At 49.2% G+C, this 17,427-nt stretch overlaps 1 protein-coding gene across 1 annotated transcript in view; it reads left to right on the top strand.

Annotated features, from left to right (window-relative positions):
- Positions 1 to 12,397, top strand: part of LOC104994124 (2-acylglycerol O-acyltransferase 2-like) — a 13,381-nt gene extending 984 nt beyond the window's left edge. Inside the window, exons 2-6 of the mRNA XM_010847588.1 lie at positions 4,463 to 4,641; positions 9,331 to 9,535; positions 9,845 to 10,019; positions 10,624 to 10,823; positions 12,243 to 12,397. Of these exons, the coding sequence (XP_010845890.1) occupies positions 4,463 to 4,641; positions 9,331 to 9,535; positions 9,845 to 10,019; positions 10,624 to 10,823; positions 12,243 to 12,397 (914 nt within the window). The remainder of the gene's footprint in view (positions 1 to 4,462; positions 4,642 to 9,330; positions 9,536 to 9,844; positions 10,020 to 10,623; positions 10,824 to 12,242) is intronic.
- Positions 12,398 to 17,427: the final 5,030 nt, after the last annotated feature.

Genomic DNA, 17,427 nt, shown 5'->3' with positions numbered 1-17,427 from the left:
GGGGGTTGGGGGGGAGTGAGGGACATCTTGCTCACCTGGCCTTGGTGGAGCTTTGCCAACACCAGTGTGTCTGTCTGCCTTCATCGACCCCCAGCTCAGCCCAGGACCTGGGAACATCAGGAAGAGCACAGGGAGGTCCAGCAGCCCTTGGCCTGGAGCTAGAGCGAGGACAGTTGAGAAGAGAGATCTGGGCCAGCTGGTGCCGGGAGCAGGAGCTTGTACCTTGTCCCTTATCCTGGGGAAAAAGGGGAGCCCCAGGAATGTTTAGGAACGGGAAGAGCACGGTTCAGCCTGTGCAGTACAGGTCCCAGTGCTTGAAGCCTATGGATCTGCTGTGTCTGGAGTACGGGGGATGGACTGATGGCAGGGAGTATATATAGGGGAAGCTGAGTGCCTGATGCCAAGCTATATCAGGGGTCCCCAGTTTATGTGGCAAGGGTCAAATCCAGCCCACTGTTTTTTTGCACTTGTACAGCCCAAGAATAATTTTTACATTTTAAATTCTTACATAATTTAAATGATTACGGGCCTATGTAATATCCTTCAAGTTGCCCCATAGAGTCACAAAAAATACAAAATATTTTCAATCTGGCTCTTAAAATAAAGATTACTTACCTAGATCTAGGGAGGCTTCCAGTGGGTGTGGAGAGAAGGGACCCCTTCCAAAGACACTCAAAAGATGGGTCCACAGGCAGGATTTATAGGCTGGCAGGAAAAATAAGGGCTTCCAGTGGGCCAGTAAATGCTGGCCTACAGTGAACAGCTGGTTCACACTGGACACAGAGCAGGCATTTGGGGCAGGGGCAAAGAAGTAGCCAGAAAGTTTAACAAGGACGTGTCACCAAGGACTCAGGGCCCAGAAACAAATGCTTTCCAGTTGGTTACTTGTTTCCTGTTTCTTTTCCTCTCCTCTGTAGCTCACACACTCACACAGGAAGGTAAGCTCCCTTCAAACAGTTGGTCTTGTTCTCAGCTGAATCTCCAGCTCCTAGAAGAGTTGGTGTCCATGAACATTTGTTGATGAATGTCTTGTCCCATCTGACTAATTTGCTGCGTGAGCTCAGCCAATTTGCATACCCTCTCTGGGCCTCTGTAAAGTGGGGTTTTACATTTTTCTTGATGTTATGAGGGGAGGGTAGAGGTCTCCCTTCCTTAGGGACAGAAAAGATCCCCAAGTTTGGTTTTGCCAGCTGACAGGAGTTAAGGGTGATGAGGATGGTGGGGAGTTCCTTCTAAGTGCAAGGGCCTCTTGAGTGGGTTTTTCCTAATCTTAATATGCTACGTTAGTTGCAAAAACCAGCCCTTGCTGTTGTAACACATCCAAACAGAATGTGTATCCCACAAGTGAAAGACTTCCCCAAATCCTACCCTCTAGGGAGCCACTATATATATATATATATATATATATATTTTTTTTTTTTGGCCCCTAGCAGCAAGGCTTATATGAAAGCAGCAGTAAAAGCACAGAGTCCTAACCACTGGACTGCCAGGGAATTCCCTCCAGGGAGCCGCAGTTAACAACTCAGTTTTATTCTCTATAAGCAGTTTTCTTACGTTTTATTTTATTTTTTTTAATATGGACCATTTGAAGTCTTTATTGAATTTGTTACAATATTGCTTCTGTTTTAAGTTTTTTGGATTTTTAGCCCGAGGCATGTGGAATCTTAGCTCCCTGACCGGAGATTGAACTCACACTCCCCCTGCATTGGAAGGTGTGGTGGTAAAATATATATAAGGTATACTTTGTATCTGAACCACTTTTAAGTGTACAGTTCATTCTCATTGACCATCATGATTATCCATTTTCAGAACTCTTTTCATTTTCCCCAAACTGAACCTCTGTGCTCATTAAACAAAAACTCCCATATCTCCCTCCCCTAGCCCCTGCCAATCAGCATTCTCTTTTCTATCTCTATTAATTCGATTGGTCTACGAACCTCACAAAAGAGGAATCAGAAAGGATTTGTGTGGATATGTGTGACTGGCTCTATCTCACTTCGCACAACATCCTCAAGATTCATCCTTGTTGGTGTTCCAGAAATCCCTTCCTTTTGATGACTGAATAATATTCCATGTGTTATTTGCAACATTTTCCATCCTTTCATCCATCCGTGGACTGATGGCCATTTAGGTTGCTTCTACACTCATTGTGGGTTGATCACTTTTTTGTTTGCCTTAAATATTTTTTTAATAAAAATCTTGAATGGGAAAGTTGTAGAAGAGTAGGAATAAAATGCCACCATTTTCATGAAAAAGAACATGTCCACGCTGGTAGATGCTCATGTATGGAGGATGGAAGGATACTTGCAGATCTGGAGGGAAGAGGCAGATGCCTGGAGACAAGAATGGCTTGGTGGTTGACTTAGATTTTTAAGTTGTTTTTTTTTAAGTGCAAATATTTAATGTGAAAGAAAATTATAAAGAACGTTAGTTAGGACACTCTACCTTGGGGCAAAATCAAAGGTCTACGTGGGTTGCTCCTACTTTCAGAAAACACCTCTAGGGAGCAACCCATGTAGACTGGAAGTCCCTAGAGGTGGTTTTCTGAAAGTGGGAGCAACCCATGTAGACCTTTGATTTTGCCCCAAGGTAGAGAGTCCTGGTAAATCCCATGGACGGAGGAGCCTGGTGGACTGCAGTCCATGGGGTCTCGAAGAGTCGGGTACGACTGAGTGACTTTACTTTCACTTTTCATTTTCATGCACTGGAGAAGGAAATGGCAACCCACTCCAGTGTTCTTGCCTGGAGAATCCCAGGGACGGAGGATCCTGATAGGTTGCCATCTATGGGGTTGCACAGAGTCGGACACGACTGAAGCAACTTAGCAGCAGCAGCAGCAGCAGGGGAGGGAGATATGGGAGTTTTTGTTTAATGAGTACAGGGGTTCAGTTTGGGGAAAATGAAAAGAGTTCTGAAAATGGATAATCATGATGGTCAGTGTGAATGAACTGTACACTTAAAAGTGGTTCAGATGCAAAGTATAAGTTATATATATTTTACCATCATAGAAATTTAAAAACAAAACAAAGCACCCTAAACACAATACTGTGGAAAGTCAGCTCCGTGAAGGCAGGAATTTGTCTGTTGTTCAGACTGAACCACCAATGCACATTATAGGTGTTCAATGTTCTGTGAGCACCAACCTATTTTCTCTGGTTTATGAATTTTACTACTATTCAGATTGGGTCAAAAGTCCCCTCTTCCTGGAAGCCGGCCAGGAATGACAGACCCAGTCTACTCTACTTTCACATTCAGTACAACTGGAGGCTGACATTTTAACAGTGTGAGTGCATGGTATTGAGTGGAAGGAATGGGATGGGGCAGGAGAAATATTCTCTGAGAATGATGCTCCATTGGGATCCGGTTAGGGTCAGCCCCTCAGACCTCCCGACCCTGAGATGAAGCCAGGGTTAGCCTGCAGCAAGGGACTGGGAATTGTTGGTAAGAAGGTATTTCCTCACTTGACCAGGTTATAGCCATGCTGCATCCTTGACCCATGGGCCAGCCACGGGTTGGCCCCTTCCTTCCTCTCTCCTTCAGCAGCAAAGCACACGGTGCTCAGAGGAAACAGCATGAACAAAAGCTAAGAGACTGAAGGAACTCCATCTCTCATGTAGATACACTGAACAATTTCATGTGGCCAGAGTATAGGGTCCATATGGGTGAATGAGGCTGGAGCAAGATGGGGATCAGCCAGCTATGCAGAATCTGAATGCCAGGCTGAGCTACATGGGCTGTTTTTAAAGTTATGAGAAAGTCATGAAAGGACTTTAATTAGAAGGGGGATCTGGCCGGATTTATAAATAGACAGATGGGCAGAGAGTGTGCAGAGAGAGGGCTGGGCAGAAAGCATGTCTCCTTTTTCTTTGGGGTCCTGAAGGGTGTACACTAGAAAGTATTAATCTAGTCACTTCTCTCCCAGGCATTTATTGAGCACCCAGTGAATACAGACTACTTAACTGGACAGAGATGGGGGTGGAGGGGCAAAACTGGAACGAGTAAGCAGCCTGGTACAGTGGGGAAAACTTAGTGTGGAGTTGGGTCTGCTAACTGTTGCTAAGTCACTTCAGTCATGTCAACTGTGTGTGACCCCACAGACGGCAGCCCACCAGGCTCCCCTGTCCCTGGGATTCTCCAGGCAAGAACACTGGAGTGGGTTGCTATTTCCTTCTCCAATGCATGCAAGTGAAAAGTGAAAAGTGAAGATGCTCAGTTGTATCCGACCCTCAGTGACCCCATGGACTGCAGCCTTCCAGGCTCCTCCATCCATAAGATTTTACCTGGCTTCAAATCCAGGCTCCCAGTGTGACACTGGACAGGCTGCATTCTTTCCTCCTTGAAGTCTAGAGAGTCTCATGCCTTCCTCCTCAGTGAGGGCTGGACAGGACAGTGCTGTTAGTTGTAGGAGGAGAGCTTGTTCCTTCATTCCTCTGACCACTCATCTTCATGCTTCCCTTCCCAGCCCAGATCTGCATTGCTGTCTTCATAGGCCTCCTGTTCACAAGATTCTGGATCTTCAGTGTCCTATATGCAGTCTGGTGGTACCTGGATCTATCCAAGCCGTGGCAGGGGGGCAGGCGCATTGAGGCCTTCAGGCGCTGCGTCATATGGAGGTACATGAAGGACTATTTCCCCATCTCGGTGAGTAATGGGGTGGCTGGGATGTGGTCAGGACTGTAGTGCCGGACATGTCCATGGCAAGTGTGGTCCTCTGTGCAGTGGACAAAATACTGGGCTGGGAGGCAGGAGCTGGGCTTCCACCACTCTGTGGCCCGGGAAGGAGTCAGCTTCTGTCTGGCCAGGATGTAGGGCCACTGTGAAGATGGATGAATGAACAGAATTTGAAGGAGCTCTGTGAGCCATATATTGTGGCACACGTTAGGTATCTTACAGATGTTAAGCCCTCAGCAGCCATGCTTAGGGGTGCAGGTAATAAGGTTCTAAGAGATCATCTAGCCCCACACTTCATAAGATGAGGAGACTCACCCCTAGAAAGGGACAGGATGTGATCAAGATCACATACAAAGTTCTTCTACTGGTTTAAAGTTTGTCCATTGTCAGTTTAGAGGGACCGGGGAGAGGACAAGGAACTTGTTCTAGGTTCTCTAACCTGCCTCTCACTTTGGTACATTATGCATACTTGGACAAGGACTTGTTGCATTCTGAATGTATCCTGGATACATTTACAAATGTATCCAGTGATCACACCAATCCCTGACACCTGAGTTCTTCTGAATCTCTGACTTTCTGACTCAGGGCACTTGATGGCCATTTGGACACTTGACCCTGGACCCAAAGTTCAGGCCTGAGTGGAACAGGATCCTTGATTTGAGTGAACTGACCTTTGACTCCTTTCCTGAATCCCAGACAGACTAAAGTCTTAGATGTAAGCAACTGGGCGAGGATGATTTATTGACCAGATAGAATGGGGAAGGCTATAGGGACACAGAGAGGTGCCAGTAGGGACAGGTGGGACTCCTCTGGAAACAGGAGAGTGAGTGGACAGTGCTGAGCTGACCTGAAGGGACCAGGTTGGGGGGTGGTCTTCCCAGACCCCATATCTGCTTCCTCGGCAAGGTGCCCTCCCAGGACCTTGTCAGCAGAAGCTAGTAGGGTTTGCTGGGGCCTTAGAGGAACCATGGGCCTGCCGCAGGCAGAGTCCCTCATCCTCACCCCAGAACCTCTCAACTTTGAGATTATGAATTCCCATCTCTGTCTTCTTCCCAGACCAGGGATTACTCTTCTGTGCCAGAAAAACCAGAGTTTCCGTGGGGAAGTGTTGTGACTTCAGCCACCAAGCCAAGGAAAAGCCATAAGCAGTTTCTGGCCTCAAGTAGAGCTTTCTGGCTCTTTTTGTGGATCCTGTCCCTGTGGTCTCACTCCACACTGTGAGCTGAATCCCAAGTCCAGCAGGGAAGGAAAGGTGGCCTGCGAAGGGCACAGCGCAAGTGCAGGCCCAGAAGCTGACCAAGGCATGGTTTCTGAGCATTAGTGTGGCTAAAGCAGAAGGTACACTGGGGATGAAGTTGGAGAGGTTTTTAGGGATAAGATAAGGGAGACCAGTGGGCTTCCCAGGTGGCGCTAGTGGTAAAGAACCCGACTGCCAATGCAGGAAATGCAAAAGACATGGGTTCAATCCTTGAGTTGGAAAGATGCCTGTAGGAGGGCATGGCAGCTCACTTCAGTATTTTTGCCTGAAGAATCCCATGTACAGAGGAGCTTGGTGGGCTCTAGTCCACAGGGTCGCAAACAGTCAGACACGACGGAAGCGACTTAGCACGCACATGTAAGGGAGCCCAGTGCAGGCTATTCCACAGAAATGAAGTCTTCAACTGAAAGCTCTCCAGTGGGCTGTCTTCCTGCCATCCTGGGGCCTCCAAAGGGCCTCCTTTGCACCTGGAGTTTCTGCCAGTTGCAGAAAATGATTCTGTGCCTGTCTTATCCACTATTCTCCTGCTTCTGCCCCAGAGAGGATTTCTAAACCCTGACACTACTGACAGTGGTGGGACACTGGACACTTGCAGAAATTCTACCTGCACAGTGGGCAGACTCTTGCCTACAACAGGCCTCTGGCGTTACTGCCTACAGAAGGCGGGCAATACCACCTAGTGGCCAGCAGAGGGCGGGATGATGAGCACTTTGACTTGCTTGTCCAGGCCTGGAGCCTGCAGGGGTGAGGCTATGGCCCCAGATTCTGGACCCCTGCACTTCTCAGGAGACCCTCCAATTCTTCCACACACTTCTACAGCACAGGGCTGGAAGGGATCTTACGATGGCTAGGAAGTAGGGGGTCCCAGGCAAGGAGTCCACCCTCGACTGGAGCTCCCACCCATTCATAAGCCTCTGTACTCTGTGTCAAATGAGCCTCTGTTTCTGAGCTGCCGTCACCTCTTACTGATTTTATGAGCTAGGGTCTATTGGGGGAATTTCAAGCAAAGTTGGGAAACTATTATATTTCTGAGCGTTGGATCTTTCTAAGTGCAACATTTGGGCTTCCTGAAGAGCTAGTGGTGGAGAATCAGGCATATTCCCCCAGGAGGACCTGTCTCCATCTGCTGTTCCCCCTGTCCCAGCTGGTGACATTCTGCATACATGGTCTTGCCCTTTGCTTTTCCACCTGATGAGTGATCATGGCCATCTTCCCCTATCAGGACAGGAAGAGTTGCATTGCATGTCCCTATGGCTATACAGTGGCCCACAAGAAAGTATTTCATAATTTGTCTAAATAGGCTCTGTTGATGGACATTTGACTGGATGCCAAGTTTTGGTATTACCAAAGGGAAAAAAACAAACAAACTTCAGTTAATAATCTTGTTCAGATGCTGTTTTGCACAAGTGTGAGAAATTCTGTAGCTGAATTCCTTGGCAGTGGAATTGCTGGCTTAAAAGGTCAGTTACATTTTTCCATTTTAATAGTGATAGATATTGCTTCATTGCCTTTAAGGGGGTTGTAACAAAATGATTTTCCCACTAGCTGAGAAAGAGAATTCATAAAGTACTTCAGTATGGGGAGTCAGGTATGTTTTTAAAGAAACATACTGAGATGGGTTCCTAAGGAACACCTTTCCAGGTGAGAATAACCAGAAATATCTCTGCTTGTCCTTAATTTCACATTCAATAAATTCCCACTGCATGAGTGAAAGAAATTTGCCTTTATCTGTGAAGCAATGGTAATTCCACCTAAGGTCCCCTCAGACTTTCTGCAAACGGTCAAGGGGAGCCAGAGGGCAGAGTGGGGGAGGGAGTTTGCAGAGATCAAGTCCAGGTCAAGGACAGGACAAACTGGGACTGCTCAGTTGCGGTAGGGCAGACAGGCTCAGACTCCAATGCTGTCCCTTGGGTCTACCTCCAGTGCTATCTCTTGGGTCCCTGCTCTGAGATGGGCGGCCAGGCCTCTGGGGCCTGAAGGTAACAAGAATCCTCAGGGCCAATGCTTAAAATTTCAGCTTGTTACCTAGATGATCTTTCACGGTGCCAAAGCTGAACCTGAGTGGAATGGACTGCCCGCGCCTCGAAGCGCAAATCACAAGGTCTGGGTAGTCTTGCCAGGGGCTTAGGGCTTGGGTCAGGGGCCTCAGGGCCTCTGACTCTAAAGGCTGTGCCTCCCAGAGCCCAGGGCTCTGTAAAGGGTGGGCCCTGCATTTCCTGGCAGAGTGGGGAAGGGGTTGGTCACACACAGAATCACTGGCAGTTATCTTTGCACATTGAAGCCTGTCCAGTAACTGGTGGGAGCAGCAGTTTGTTTTTAAAATTATTTTGTTTTTGGCTGTGCTGAGTCTTTGTTGCTCTGTGTGGGCTTTCTCTAGTTGCGGATAGTGGGGATTACTGTTCATTGCGGTGTGTGAGTTTCTCATTGCAGTGGCTTTCTCATTGGGTTTCTCTCTTGTTGTGCAGCATGGGCTCTAGGCACGTGGGCTTCCGTGGGTGTGACTTGTGAGCTCAGTAGTTGTGGCACACAGGCTTAGTTGCATCACAGCATGTGGAATCTTCCCGGACCAGGAATCGAACGCATGTCCCCTGCATTGGCAAGCAGGTTCTTAACCACTGGACCTCCAGGGACGTCCAGGAGCAGCATCTGTTAACTCAGTTCTGCCCCCTCTGTCCTCATCCCACTTTGCCTGGAAGCTGCTGGTGATGCACAGCTCTCCTCTCCCACTCCTTCTACAATGTCTGGTGGTTTCTGGTGCACCCTCTGTGCCGCAGGACCAACCAGACCTGGGAAGAGCTGCCAATAGCCAGGGGAAGAGGTGGACAGATGGTAATGAAGGTCTGACATAGGGGGAACAGAGAGCCATCAGGGAGACACTTGAATTGTACGGAGGGGTAAACAGGACTAAGGCCAACCTCCAGGTCTGCAAACTCTTTCAACCACCCTGATATAGCTAGCGAATTCTCACTCCCAGGTCCTAAGTGCTGAGTTTTCTCATAGGGAATATTGTTAGAACAGGGCTGTTTGAGTGGCAGCCTTGTGTGTGGCCCTTGATGGTATATGAACTATGACAATTATGATTATCCTGTCCTGTAGTCTTGGTAATTCCAGGGAACTCACAGACCTGAGATTCTCAGCAGAACGTAGGCAGGGCAGGGTCAAATGTCCACATTTAATACATTGAAAGCTGGAGAGGGAGACAATTTGTCTGAAGCTCACAGCAAGTCTGAGACTTGGATGACAAGAGGATCTCCCTGGGTGCATTCACATGCATATCTCCATCCTCCTAAGAACTGGAGGCTCAGAGCAGGGGAGCAAGTTACCCAAGATCACACTGGTGCTGGCAGAATGGGGGAGGGTATGAGGTACAGTTCTGATTCAGCAGGGTGCTGTCCCTGCAGCTGGTCAAGACTGCCTATCTGGACCCCTCCCGGAACTACCTTGCTGGCTTCCACCCCCACGGGGTTCTGGCCACCGGAGCTTTTACCAACCTGTGCACAGAGAGCACCGGGTTTTCCTCACTGTTCCCTGGCATCCGCCCACATCTGATGATGCTGAACTTGTGGTTCTGGACTCCTTTCTTCAGGGATTACATCATGTCAGGGGGTGAGTTTTCCCAACCCTGGGTAACCCAGTTGGGTGAGGGCTGCAGGCATGGAGGAGGGATTTTACAGAGGGCTGTCAACAGTTCTGTACTTCTTCCAAGTGAATGTGTAGTGGAGAAGGAAGCTAGATTCAAGGAAGCACTTCCCACAGCTCTGTGCTCAGTGATCCACTCAGTTGGGAAGACCTGAAGGGCTCAGTCCCAGTCCTCAGGGCATTCACAGTTGGGAATTGGAGTGGAGCCCAGCCCACATCTCTGCACATGGTCCCTGCCCCTTCACCCCATACCTAACCACCTTTCTCTCTCCCCAGGGCTGGTCCCAGTAGACAAGGAGAGTGCTGCTCACATTCTGAGCAGGGAAGGAGGTGGCAACCTCATGGCCATCATTGTTGGGGGCGTCCAGGAGGCACTGGATGCCAGGCCTGGAGGCTACAAGCTGGTGCTGCGGAACCGCAAGGGCTTCATCAGGCTTGCCCTGATGCATGGGTATTGGGAAGAGGGCTCTGGGTTCAACTGGAGATTGGCAAGGATTGTGTTTTGGTGGGAAGACAGCACAGATGAATCCATTGACAGTGAAGATTCTGTGTTGGTGATCGATGTACTGTCTCATTCCCAAATAGCCAGAGAAGATTCTAGAAGGGAGATTTGGTGATTAAAGGGAATAGGGTCAAGGGTCATATTACTGAAAACTTGCATTACATCTGAGTCTAGGGCATTTGGGAGAATGTTGTTTGGGGCACAGCTTAGAGCTGTTCTCTTACCTTGAAGCATCTGTGAAGGATACAAGCTAACTGGGGAAGAAGAAATTTTTCCAGAAAGTTTGCATGTTTTATACCTGGAATGGCTCTCTGAAGCATTCTTTCTCCTGTCATGGTGTGACTGGAAACCCATGGTCCAGAGAGGAGCCATGACCTGCCTAAAATCACAGAGCAAGGCTGTGGCAGGTCTGGAGAACAGCCAAGGCCTCCTACTTTTGCCCCAGGGCTCTGTCCTCTGCTCCAGTTCCTGCTCACTAGGTCCCTGCAGGAGGCTAGGTGACCAGCTTGTGCCTTCTTGCCCCTCCACACTCACTTTCTCCTGTCTCCTCTAGGGCAGCTCTGGTACCTATCTTCTCCTTTGGGGAGAATGACATATTCAAGCAGGTTGAGAACTCCCCTGGCTCCTGGGTGCGCTGGTTCCAGCACCGACTTCAGAAGACTGTAAGAGTCTCCATCCCACTCTTCTATGGTCGTGGAGTCTTCCAGTACAGCTTTGGTCTTATGCCCTACCGCCGGCCCATCACCACCGTGGGTGAGCCTAGACTCGGGCTGGGAGAGGAAAGGGCTACACAGTAAGGGGCTAAAGCTCATGTTGCAAAGGGGAATAGACATGAGCCGAAGACATCATTGAATTTCATGGAGTTCACGTTCCAGAGTGTGAAACAGACACACAGGCAGATAATCCTGATGACAGAAAATTTGGGATGGGAAATCTAACCAAGACAAAAAAAAATATGGTCACCACTACTGATTACTGGGCACCTGCTGTGTATCAGGTACTGCACTGACTGCTTACATGCAGCAGCTTAGTTTTCCCAACAACCTTGTAGGCAGTGATTATCATCACCATTTTACTAAAGGCAAACTGAGACTCAGAGAAGGTAAATCACTTCCAAAAGATCACCCTGTCCTTGATACAAAGTTGAGGTTTGATCAGGGTTGATTTGATTTTTTATGATGCCAGAGAGGAGGGTTTAATTCTGACAGGAGGATCTTGTAAGGCTTATTGGAGAAGTGGATACAAGGGAAGGGCATTCCAGGTCTGATAGTATTGTGTGTAAAGTAGCAATCAGCAGGCTGTGAAGGAGAGCCTGAGGGATTTCCCTGTAAATAATGGGCATGGGCCTTAGTGCATGGATTTAGCACCATCTTTGCAGCTATTTGATTGTCTCATTTGCTTTTGTCTTGGATTCCAACTAGGTTTCAATGGCAAAGCTTGTAGAGTGAGGTCTTTTCATCTCCACTCACCCAGTCATTTCTTAGCTGAGTACAGACTTGGCCAACCCTCTACACCATGACTTTCCCTGGGTTGTCTGGTAATATTTTCTTGAATATAATTCACAACTAATGCCTCCAGAACCATTCTCAAGAGAGGAAGACAGGACAGCTGCTTTCTGAGCCAGGCAGAACTTGAGGAAGGAGGTTGACAGATCCTCCCATGTCCTCCCTGGAATAGGGGGCACTGAAGGACATCGTGGAGGGAGAGGAGGTAGAAGGCACTTGGGCTGTGGGCCACCTCCTCCCAGACATACAGACACTTCCACTCATGGCATCTGAGACTCCCAGATCCACGTGTCCATGAGGCTAAGAGCACATCCTCAGGGCTTACAACCAGTCACTGATTCTTCCTAAGTGACCCTGACCAATTTACTCAACCTCCCTGAGTCTCAGTGCCTCAGCTGTCAAATAGGAATAATAGCAGGTTCTATCTTTTTAGGATTGTTAGAATGACATAAGAGATAATAATTAAAACACCAGCTGGTGATATTGTTAATATGTCAGAATCTTGGAGTTGCCCTAACGTCTCAGAATCTATGACCCAAAATAGAATTGAAAGGGAAGGAGAAAGAGTGCTTACCTGCTCAGATGACCATTGTGGTGGGAACCCCGAGGGTCCCTGTGCCTTCAGTGGTTCTGGCTCTGAGCCACCACTCGCTTCTATGTCTTGCAGTGGGGAAGCCCATCGAAGTGCAGAAGACACCACATCCATCCCAGGAGGAGGTGGACAGGCTGCATCAGCGCTACATGAAGGAGCTGGAAAACCTCTTCGAAGCCCACAAGCTCAAGTACAACGTCCCCAGAGACCAACACTTGGAGATCTGCTGAGTGCCTCCCCAGAGGAGGGGCTCCTCCAAAGGGCAGTGCTGGCATTAGGGAGGATGGAGGAAGGTTCTGTGATCCCAGAAGGCTTCATGGAGGTGTCTGTTGAACACATCTCCAGAGCCTTCTGGAGACTGACTCCTGCATCTCCACCCTATGCCAGGCCTTGGGTCACAGCTGGCTCCTTGGCAGAGGAGACCAGACTCTGGCATAGGTGATTTGCTCTCCTGCACTGATTCCTCTGTAGTGGGCCTTTTCCTTCATTCTGCCCACCTGAGAAATGGGAGAGAATGATGTGTGGTGTCTCTGTCCTCTGTGGTCCTGTCACTCAATGGGCAGGACAAGAACAGCTCCAGTTAGCAGGTTTCTCTTCCTCTGCCTTGAATGACAGCACAGAAGCAGCCCCCAGCTGCTACAAGCTCTCCCATCCTTCATTCTGCCTATCCCAGCTCCTCCCTCCCTGAGGTGAAGAGGAGGGTGAGGCCACAACCTCCTGAATTATTCTGGCACCTTCGAGTTTCTGAGTCCTCCGAGCCCCAGAGTGGCAGCCAGAGGGGCCAGAAAGTGGGGAAGGAGACTGTAGCTCTATCACTAGCTGAATGACCGCGGCAGACCTCTTCACCTTCCCTCTGAGTCTCAGTTTCCCCCAGGGACTAAGATGACCTCTGACCTCAGCTGTGATGTCACATTGGCTGAGAGCTCCGTGAGTCAGCCACTGTTCCTCCTTTGTAACTTCAGCCCTGACTGTGACACAGAAGGGAGCTCCATAAATGTCAATTCATCAATGAAAGAATTCTGTTCAGCCTTCTCTTCCTCTACTCTTCTCCCCAACTGGGAGCCTCACATTGTGTCCCAGCCTGGCCCTGCAGCCCTTCTGCTCTGTGTCCTCTTCCCAGATGGTGGATCCGATGGGCCAGAGAATGGCATGTTACTCCTTCCTCCCTGACCAGTCAGCTCCAACTTACCACCTCTCCCCTGTTCTGTGGGAGACAAGGGGGAGGCTATGTGCAGACACAGGGCAGACCAGCCAGAGAAGGAACATGAAGAGTGAATGGTCAGTGTCTGCAAGCAGGGCGGTAGGGGACAAGCTTCTGATAAGGAAAATTCTGGGTCACTGGCTCTGGGATATGTGTCATGAATGATTGGACAGGATGGTAGGGTAGGACCAGTACTATGAACGCCCACATCTGGAGTGGGAAAGCAGGTTCTTTTCCCTCTAGAAGCTAATCACAGCAATAAGTACAAATGGGGTGTTGGGGGTGGGGGGAGTAGGGAGAAATTCTGTGGATGTAAATTTAGGTGAAATTGATGCTTTTGAACTGTGGTGTTGGAGAAGACTCTTGAGAGTCCCTTGGACTACAAGGAGATCCAAACAGTCCATTCTGAAGGAGATCAGCCCTGGGATTTCTTTGGAAGGAATGATGCTAAAGCTGAAACTCCAGTACTTTGGCCACCTCATGGGAAGAGTTGACTCATTGGAAAAGACCCTGATTGCTGGGAGGGATTTGGGGCAGGAGGAGAAGGGGACAACAGAGGATGAGATGGCTGGATGGCCTCACTGACTTGATGGATGTGAGTCTGAGTGAACTCCAGGAGTTGGTGATGGACAGTGAGGCCTGGTGTGCTGCGTTTCATGGGGTCACAGAGAGTCGGACATGACTGAGCGACTGAACTGAACTGAACCCTGGGCAAGACCCATCCCCTTTCAACCTCAGGTTTGTTATCAGAGAAATAAGGATTACAGTACCTAACTTGGGTTTGTGAGTGGAATAGATAATATTATGAGATGGTTAACCATTCCCCATCCTGTGAGGAGTGCTGGGGAGTAAGAGTAATTAGCAGGCAGGCCATAAATGTACTCAGCATCTCTTGATGGCCTGTTCTGACCCTAGGAGGTGGGAGCAATAGGGTCCCAAAAGAGGGGGGAATCAAGTGCAGTGCGGTTGAGAGGGGAACTGATGGTTTCCATCAAGGGAAGAGGGAGGAAGTGGCAGGTAAGCAGGGCCATTAAGGAAGGGCTAGATTTTCCAGGAGAGAAGTACCTGCCCACTGCAGTTTTCTATTGCTAGTATTGAACCACTTCAGACCTTAGTGGCTGAAGGCAGTAAGGATTTATGAAGTCCACATCTCTGTGGATAGCTGGGTGGTTCTCGATCCTTCAGCTTTCTCACCTGCTGTGTCTTGGGACCTGCTGATCTCTTTCCCAGGATGCTCTGTCTCCTCAATTTGATCATCCAAAGGTCACCTCCTTGGTTGAGCCCTGCACACCCACCACCCTCAAGCTAAAACCCTGCTCTCCCAATCCACTGCCGAATCAAAGTTAGTTATCCCTCTTGTAGAGAAGTTTGGTGTGAAAGATCCATGACTGATGAGTGGTCAAGTTAGTCACCAGAGAGCTGGAAGCACCTAGGGGTTCCTGCTCAGTTCACTCAGGAGGAGGCAGCAGACCTGCTCCAGTGGGGACATTTTCAAAGCCTACAGTGGGGAATCATTCCCAAGCTCTCCCGAGTGGCTGCTGGCAGAAGGCTTCACAGCCCTGCATTGTGGGCCTCTCCATTAGGCTGCCAAGTGATGCTTACCAGGATTCTCCAAAGCTAGCCACCAAGGAGAGAGAGAGCCTGAGAGGGAGCCCAAGACAGAGAGAGAGAAGCACTACTGCCTCCTAGGACAGAGATCTGAGTCACTCACCAGCAAATCTGCCTTATTTTATCTGTTTGATGTGAGGCCCTAAGCCCAGTCCACTCTCCATCGGAGGCTGTGACACCTGGAGATGAAGTCATTGCAGGCATCCTGCAGGCGCTACCATAGTGACAGCCATCGAGCTCTCAGAGAATGGACTGGGCAACCTCAACACTGTGGTGTTGCAGGAGGCTGTCTGCCTGGAGGACACAGGCTGAGATGCTCACACAGCAGGGCCCCAGGTAGGGAGGGCAAAGGTGTGAGCACAGGTCAGAGGTAGGAATCATGGCTGTGAGCCCAGGCCTGGCTGGGATGCAGTACAAGGTGACCAACAGACTGAGTGCACCGGGATAGGGAATGGGGACAGACTGGCTGGGCCAGAGGGAAGGAGATACCCCTCTGTCACTGCATCCGTGGAGGCCACACATTGAAGACCTCAGTCAAACAAGCTAAGAGCAGAGAGCCTGATCTGAGAGGAGGGCTGCCTACAGAGGTACCCTATTAGGAACATCCGCACTGGACTCTGTGTGGACAGAAGTGTCCTTTCATGCATTCAGCACTAATGCTGAGGTGTTTGTTAAGCAGTCGGCCTCCCCAAGGAAACAGAGATCCAGGAGCTTCACAGCAAGGGTCCAGTATGACACAGCACCAGCTCCCTGACACCCCATTATCACCCTAACCTGCCTGAGGGTCCTTGCCTTTGTGGGAAGATCTCCCACCAACACACACGCCAACTCAGACCACCTGAGGAGCACAGGAGCTGTCCGCTGTGGTAGAGAGGCTCAGAGGTCCGCAGGAGTGTCCTGAAATCAGGCTGCCCTTTGTTCTCAGACATCATTACTCAAAGGGAACAAATGGCCTGTTGGGGCCCTGCCTGGTGACACTGCTGGATGGTGACAACAAGTGGGACAAAGGTCAGCCAGCAACCACCTGGCCTGACCCAGCCTCACCCTCTCAGGGCGGACTGGGCTTTGCTAGAGATCAGGAGGAGGCAGAGGTGGGAACGTGCGAGCTGCTCAGGGAGCCAAGGCAGAGAGGAGGGAGTGGGCAGAGCACAAGTGGGAGAGACTTCCTGGTGAGGGTCAGGGTCAAGTGAGGTTTAGGGAACAGGAGGCTGAGGTTGAGGCCTTTGTGCAGCAAAGTTCAATTGAGATAGAGAGGGAGCAGGGCAGACAGGGTCCCTGAGGATGCCTGGCCTGCTGTCTGGGGTCTGCCTCCAGTCCAGGGGTCAGGAATTCATCCCCAGGTTGGGAGGAGCCCTGGAAGGTGATTGAGATGGAGCGGGTCATGGGCCAGGTAGAAGGGCAGTGGATGCCTCAGGCTGGACTGAGCATCTGTCTTGGTGACCCCACAGCAGGGCAGAGTCAGCTCCCTGAGCAAACTGCTCAGTGATTACCTACTTTGTGCTGGCTCTGGGTGGATGCTATACATACAGTATCTCAGTGTAACTGACAGTGACTTCCTCATGCAGATGAGGTTCACATCAGAGGTTAAAGACCTTTCTAGAATCCTGGTCCCATTATGAAACCTGCATGCACAGCTGTCCTGCCCTCGCCTTGCCTACAGTGGCCTCAAACTTGGCCGAATTTTACGCTGAAGACACCAGTGGCACCGGATGTAACCGTGGACTCTCAACACACCAGCGCGGTGGGCACCCACACAGCCCACATCCCCTCCCATCTTCACCTGGAACCAAAGAGGGTCCAATCAGTGCCAGCACTTCCTCATCCCTTCTGCTGATAAATGCCCAAAAGCGGTTTTAAAGACCTGAGAGGGTTTGTGTCTATCATGAGCTAGGTTTGGGCTTTTCTTAGATTCCATGTCTTCCTCTCACTCTCTGACAGTGAGCTGACCTGAGTGTCTGCTTTTTAATGAGTTTGAACAGGTGCCATGTCTGTCAAGTTATGTGACTGTAAAAAAATGGAAATGAGAGGAAGATTCCTTTTTCCAGCAGATTTAAACCTATGGCTGATTTACGTTGATGTTTGGTAGAAATCAATACAATATTGTAAAGCAGTTATTCAATTAAAAATAAATAAATTAAAAAAAAATAAAAGGGACCTTGAATAGAATAGAAACAGCATTGAACTCTGGTCTTATCTGTAAATGTCAGGGTTGAGGATCAAATGGGGCCTCCTCCCTCAAAACATGTTAAATACGTCTGAGGTTGGAGTTGACTTAGATTAGTGTTTCTCAATATGTTGTGGTAAAGGACCAGGTTTTTGTATTTTTCCTTCTTTTCTAGTCTATCACGGACTTATCTATTTGTAAATGTGATACAAATAATTTTAAAAATGAAGCAAGAAAACAAATAGTACAAATCCAATAATTAATTATTAGTTTCAATACACATAGAA

The sequence above is a fragment of the Bison bison genome, unplaced genomic scaffold (genome assembly GCF_000754665.1).
Source record: "Bison bison bison isolate TAMUID 2011002044 unplaced genomic scaffold, Bison_UMD1.0 scf7180017864251, whole genome shotgun sequence".
Lineage (NCBI taxonomy): Eukaryota > Metazoa > Chordata > Mammalia > Artiodactyla > Bovidae > Bison > Bison bison.
This window is presented reverse-complemented; position numbering and strand designations above follow the sequence as displayed.